At 40.3% G+C, this 7,151-nt stretch overlaps 1 protein-coding gene across 1 annotated transcript; it reads left to right on the top strand.

Moving 5' to 3' along the window:
• The first annotated feature begins 250 nt into the window (after window positions 1-250).
• Window positions 251-1,476, top strand: LOC148978806 (uncharacterized). Its single transcript, XM_089130724.1, has one exon. The coding sequence runs from the start codon at window positions 251-253 to the stop codon at window positions 1,265-1,267; it is 1,017 nt and encodes a 338-aa protein (XP_088986850.1). The 3' UTR covers window positions 1,268-1,476.
• The last annotated feature ends 5,675 nt before the right edge of the window (window positions 1,477-7,151 follow it).

The following is a 7,151-nucleotide window of genomic DNA, read 5'->3' as shown; positions in this document are numbered from 1 at the left end:
TTAAAAAGGCAAGAGAACGCATGCACATTTTCTTAGTATGATATTAAAAACTAATAGACTGATTAAAATGTGGGACATTTCCTCAATATGCGACGTGCGGGACAAGAGGAGACACAGAAAACAGATCATGTCATATATATATCTCTGTTTTTTAATAAAGAAAATATATGATTACAATAGTAAATGAATGCATGTTTTTTAAACTAATGACTGGTTTGTTATTTAGTGCCCGTCAAGATTTCATGAAACAATGGCAGAACTAAACGCCAGCATCAACGGATCAACTGGAGGAGATTATAAAGATGAATGGATCCGCCAGATGGAGGAATATCTCAACAAACTTGAGGAAGCACACCCAATAATTATCATGATAATTTCAGCCATTTTCCTGATCATTTTAGCGATCGAGATTGTGATCATGATCTTAACTCTGTGTGCGTTGTGTGCTCTCATCAAATCTCAGCGCTCCACTCCAGTGTTTGTTATTCACTTGATTCTGTCAGATCTCATTCAGATCATTTGTACATTAATGATGACATTCACAGTTTCAAACTCACGGGAGCTGTATAAGGCACATACTTATAGTTTGATAGCGGGTGTGTATTTTATGGCATGTGTTGCTCTTGAACGATATCTTCTGGTTGCTCATCCTATCTGGTACAGAACTCATCATTCACTGAAAGTCTGCTGTGTTATTTCTGTGATCGTCTGGTTTGTTCCTCTGATCTTTGCAGACTTTAACTCTGACTATCTGTATACACCTCTGCCTCGATCGATCGGCTATTTAATCCCCTACCCGATAATCATTCTGTGTTTTATCGGCACTTGTCGCGGTCTTTCACGCGCAATATCTCTTACTTCTGTAAAGCGCAGAAAGATTTTGGGCAGTTTGTTCCTGGTGCTTCTGACTTACACTTTTCTCATTCTCCCCTTCATAATCACAACCTTTATTATGGAATATAGAGGTTACAGTTACAGTTTCAACAGCAGTTTATTGCTCTTTATATTTTGGCTTTTTTCTATATATCTCCTGTACCTGAACCCGCTGGCTGACTGTGTATTGTACATGTTCATCAGGCCTGATGTCGGAGAGTTAATGAAGTCTGTTCACTGCTGTTGTAGAACTGACACACATCAGGATTCGACACACACACGGGACGAACACTCTGGAGACAATAGTGCAGCGTTTGCCTGCTGTGTTTCAGTGCTAAAGCCTGCGTCTCATTCACGGACCTGCACTTCAGTTTCAACATCTGCACATACATGAAGTCAATGCCATTCTGTTCACTCACACACCCTTCCTTTCTATGGCATTCAGCTTTATTAGAGACAACTCTTGATTCATCAATTGCTCTGTTTGCGGCCCATAAAACACATGCGGTAACAGAGTTCTCTTACTAGAGTACTCTCGTGTTGCGTACGCTAGCTTACACTACGGGGAAAATCCCTTTTCTCGAGAATACTGAAGCTAAAACATCATACATTTTTATATAAATTTTTTCCTATATGTAAAACGCATTTCTGCACAGAGCAGAGCTAGGTGAGGCAGCTTGCTCGCCTATTGGTCGCTCTGTGGCAAATGCTTCAACCTATCGGTGGACTGGTCATAACGTAAGCACCAATGAGGGCATGGGCGCCCTTGTGCATCATGTCCCGTTTATCCTTTTAATACTTGCTTCTCTAGTTGTCTAAAAGAGCCGAGGCGTTGTTTCAAATGCCTCACTTCGTCAAGTCTTGCAGAGCCCCACAGCGATGTGGACCGCCACATTCTGTGAAACTGCTACAAAAAAAGGCTGTAGAAACTGTCCCTCTGATACAGAGCCAGTCAGGTTTTTCCTCTGTCTCAGACCCATCCTAGATCTCAGGCGCTTGAATAGAGCACTGGTGAGGAGATCATTCAAAATGCTCACGTCCAGACAAATCCTTGCGCAAATTCGCCCGAAGGACTGGTTTATCTCCCTGGATCTGAAAGACGCCTATTTTCAGATTCAAATAACCCCTCACCACAGGCCTTTCCTGCGATTTGCCTTTGAGGGTCAGACTTATCAGTACATCGTCCTGCCATTCGGCCTGTCTTCAGCACCCTGTACTTTCACAAAGCACGCGCTCGCTCCCATGAGACTTCAGGGAATACTGAACTATTTGGACGACTGGCTTATTCTAGCCCAGTCAGAAACAGAACTGATAACGCACAGGGCCTTAAGGCCATTGCACACTGAGTACGAAATTTTCGTATGCGTATTTTCGTGTTCGTCAGCCTAAAAATTCGTCACGCATAGAAACCTTGCACACCGAGTCCGTTGCGTATTTATTAAACGTTTGCGGGGAAAAAACGCAAAAATACCAAATGGATTCGTCAAGCAGTGAGGATGATTTTTGCCCTCTCTCTTATTGAAAAGAGAAGAAAGAGAAAATATTACGTCCATCCAATCCTGAAATTGCGCCGAGACAGGAGAGTTCCACCTTATCAAGGAGTTGCGAATTTATCCTGAGCGATTCAAAATTTACCTCAGAATGTCAGCGGGACAGTTCGATGCTTTGCTAGCGATTCTGGAGCCACATATTAAAAACAAGACCACCAATTTCCGTGAACCAATCGATTCTGAATGGAGACTGGCAGTGTGTCTGGTATGGACCAGGTATGGACACACACACCCGTGCGCGGCCCGGTGGAAGCGCTGGCACCGGTCTGGGATGACAGAACAGCTAGGCTGTTATTGTGTATATATTGTGCCCAAATAATACATTAGTTATCGAATAGGCTGCTCAATCACACCTTATTCGATCCTAAATTTCGATCTGATTGAAAGGGGAGGTTTGTTAATTTCATAATCCAATATAGAGAAGAGAACATAAACACTTGATCGAATTGAAAACCGAAACTGAAAGCTCGGCGCATATGTGCAATGATGTGAGGACGAGCTCCCCCGGCCCTGAATTGTCAAAAGACCTCTCAAAATGCTGGCTCTGGATGCGAAAAACGCAGAAAATCGAACCCGATCCGATTAATTTTATGACGGACGAAAGTTTCGGAGGCGGTGTGCAAGCGTGATTGACATAACGTGAGGTCGAATTTTTTTTTTAACGTGCGAAAATTTCGGATGCGAATTTCGGACTCAGTGTGCAATGGCCTTTACTGCTTGACCATTTGCGAGATCTAGGTCTCCAAGTCAACTGGAGCAAGAGTTCGCTGTCTCCGCTGTCGGAGACTCTGTGTCCTGACGTCACAGCGTGTGCTACAGATTCAGCGCTCAGCAGAGTCATTCAGAGCTGGCAGGATCTTTCCTCACACGAGTTTTCAGAGGCTGCAAGGCGTCAGCAGTGCTTCCCTCCAATGAGGGCATGGGCGCCCTTGTGCATCATGTCCCATTTATCCTTTTAATACTTGCTTCTCTAGTTGTCTAAAAGAGCCGAGGCGTTGTTTCAAATGCCTCGCTTCGTCAAGTGCATGTTTTTTATGGGGAATTTTTTCATTGGCTGAAAACAGGACTTTCGGTCGTTTTCGCCTCAGGGTAACCCAGACCTGTGTCACAGCACTGGAGCTCTGGAGAGAGTCAGACTGGTACCAGTCAGACACTTCGGCCACTGGACGGCCCAGTAAAGGGATTGACACATTGAAATGATATCGGTTGTGAACGCCCTGGAGCGTTTTCTCCCTTTCTTAACAGGCCACGATGTCCTAGTTCGAATGGACAACATGGCGGTAGTGTCTTACATTAATCGGAAGTCCAGGTCTCAAATAGGGCACCTTCTTGCTCTGACAGAACGCCTCCTGGAATGGACCCAATCTGCCCTCGCTCAAAGCGACCAGTCCACCGATAGGTTGAAGCGTTTGCCACAGAGCGACCAATAGGCGCGCAAGGATCAGCAGGACTTTATCATACAATGGAGAGGAGGGGGTGTATAAAGCACGGTTTATTCTCACTTCATTCCCCCGATAGACTGACAGATCAACAACATCAAGTAGTTTCAGCTCGTAGTTTTGCTCGTTTTCATAATGCATGGACATTATACTCGTTTTACCAAATAACTACTATTCACACTGTTACAAAGATAAGTGTAAAGCGCACTTGAAAGTATGGAGTTTTACGTTGTTGTACATTTGTTTTTTTTTTTATAATAGTTTCTTTGATTGATTAGTTTTAATTTTATTTATGATGTTCAAACAAACAAATAAATCAATAAATAAAATAAAAAAATAGTCCACTCAATGCTCTTATATAGCTTTGGCTTTAGCATTGGCTTTTGGCTTGCTTAGTTGGGGATATTTAATTTTATATTTAACAGTGTTATTTCAACATTATTCTTCTGTTATCTTTGTAAAGCTGCTTGTCAATAATATGTATTGCAAAACCGCTATATAAATAAAGGTGACTTAGCGTGACTATTATTCACAGCACTTGAATAGTGTTAGTTTAACTTCTATTTTTCTCCTTGTTTGTAAATCTCTTTGGATTAAAGTGTCTGCTAAATGATTAAATGCAAACGTATTGCATGCATTGAAAATTACATTTGAAGATGTACACACATGCATGCTCTCATGTCAATCAAAAGATGAATAACTGTCTTTCTTCTGTGGAACATAAAAGACAATATTGTGAGATTTTTTGTCCATACGTTAGAAGTCAGTGGACAGTTTCGGGTGAACTATCCCTAAAAACACTTGATTTAAAGTGCAGAAAGTATATCAGAAGAGATCTAAGTTTATATTAAATATTAACCAGAGCTTGCATGGAAATGAGAAGAGAGTTATTTGTAATATTGTTAAAAGTGTTTCATGTGTCACATATGGAGTCAGAGTCTGTCTTGTATTCTCTCTCTTCTAACATTAATAAAGATCTCTCAGTTCTCCTGTGTGTGTTTCTGTCTTATTTGACTAATAACAGCTGAGATGAACTGAGAACTATAGAGGTGTGTGTGTGTGTGTGTTTCTGTCTCTGCTGTCTACAGGTCATAAGTCCAGCACCTTTCATAAAGGTGACACTAAAACTCAAAGTAGCCTACTCTTCAAAGACAGTTTCTCCAAACACGTTAGTTATTTTAGGTAGTTATTATCATAATAATCCATGCTCAAGAGTCAATTTCCCTGTATGAGTCAATTCCAATTATTCGTTATTTTACACACACTGACCTCCTCAAGCTTTTATTTTTATTTCTAACATTAAAAAAATGATTTTTATCTATTTCATTTTTAAATGAAATGTGCATTAAAAAGGATTTGGGTGTCCAAATTTGGTCGAAAAATTTTTTAGACAAATCTTGCATGACAGCACTACAAAAAACTCAAAGTGAAGCCGATTGCCCCATCTACTGGCTGTCTCATTGCTGTGGGCTTTGCACAGGGTGAACTTCTCATTGTTTCTGCAAACTCACTCTTAAAAAGTCTCAATTCACCCTTACACAAATTATGGCCTTAAATCAGAGCAGAAAGACTTAAAGTCATAAAGTCATGGTGTTGCATTAATTTTTTTTTTAAATGAATATCTTAAGGCATTTTTTGTCCTGTATACAAATCTAAACGTCTTTACATCAAAATCAAGAAGTACATAAACTCACTTAATTTTGATAAATTTCACAGAAAAAAAAGACCGCATTTGATGTAATTTTGCACAACAAGAAAATTCTTCTAGATTTAAGAATCTCTAGACATTTGCACTGGAAAACAAGACAAAAACACTGAGGAAGAACATCCCTTTTAACCAACATAAAAGAAAAATAAAAGAAACATCCTTAATAGAGACAGAAACCAGACTGGAAAAGATTAAATCAAATAAATAATAAAATAAAAACTGCAAAGTAGCCTACACTGTTGAAGTAGTTACACATGCAAGCTTTTGTTGTCTGTTTTTTTTTTTTTTTACAACTCTTCTGTTTAAATTATATTTAAGACTTAAAATTCTGCATAATTAAGGGCGTGGCCAGTTAAGTGACAGGTGGTTTGCCGCTGCTTTCACTGCTAGTTGTTTGTCTGCTGTCTGTTAGCGTCACCCTCAGCTGTGTTTGTGCTTTTTCCGGGATTATTTCATACAATTTAATACATATATTATACTTTCGCCTGTGCACGCCGTTGGATTCCGTCGTGTTGAGTATGGAGAGATCGACCAGCGCCGTGTTTCCAGCTGTTTCCCTCGCATGCACTAATGGATGTCTGATGATTTCAGTGCTTTCTCTCCGTCCATGCAATAGATGCACACCCTTGAATGAGCGCGGATTTCTAGTTCATTTACTTGAACTTCTGAGGTAATATCTTTGGTTTGACCCATCTGAGAAATTGAGAGGCGGCCAAAATCAGATTGTAAAATTGACGCTCAAACTTGACGTGATGCACACTGACATTATGTGCCTGAATTACGGTCACATGCACAAGCTTAGAGCAATATTGTAAGTAACTAATACATTTTTAACTAGCAGAATAATAATGCATCATGATACACTTAGTTGACTGCTTGTATGTTGTGAGAAATATGTGTGTGATCTGTGTTAATGTACTGTTGTATACATGCCATTAACTAATTGCCCCTTGTGAGATTAAAGACCCCGTGAAATCAAAATTGAACCTATTTACTTTGTTAGCGCATATTACTAGTCTTGTGGTGAACAATTAATCCGTGCAAGTGAATATATATTAAAAAAAATGTTTTACCTTAGTAATCTTTAATCAAAATCTGAAAAGTTACTTCCGGTCTGGAACGGTTTCTTTTTCTGATGACGTAGGTTTCACAGTTTGGGTGGGGAAACGCTTAACCACTCCCCTCAAACCGTTAGTTTGCTATGAGCGAGAGATGGAGAGGAGGAGCGCTAGAGTAAAACCCTATTCCGTTTCACTTGGAAATACGTCACAGCACTGGAGAAAAATCGTTTGCAACTTCCGGTTCACGGGGACTTTAATAAAGTTGATAAAAAAGTAAAGTAATAGTCTCACTTTTAGTTGCGTCTTAACTATTCTAATATTTTGAAGGGCAAAAACATGAACTTTAACCATTGGCTTTACTTTTTCAATCAGCTGTCACTCACTTCAGCGTGAGGGCGGTAGCATATAGCATTAGCACCTCAGCTCCCGCCTCTTTGCCCATTTTAATTTATCCGGTAGTGACGAGAGGTGACACACTGCCAAGATGGCGAAGGCAGAAACCTATAGGTGACGTCACGGA

This window comes from Pimephales promelas, chromosome 5 (assembly GCF_988280905.1).
Source record: "Pimephales promelas chromosome 5, fPimPro1.hap1.1, whole genome shotgun sequence".
Taxonomy (NCBI): Eukaryota; Metazoa; Chordata; class Actinopteri; order Cypriniformes; family Leuciscidae; genus Pimephales; species Pimephales promelas.
This window is presented reverse-complemented; position numbering and strand designations above follow the sequence as displayed.

What these genes read in the sequence shown, in the direction of transcription:
- LOC148978806 (XM_089130724.1), top strand. Translation starts at nt 251, where the DNA reads ATGGCAGAACTAAACGCCAGCATCAACGGATCAACTGGAGGAGATTAT.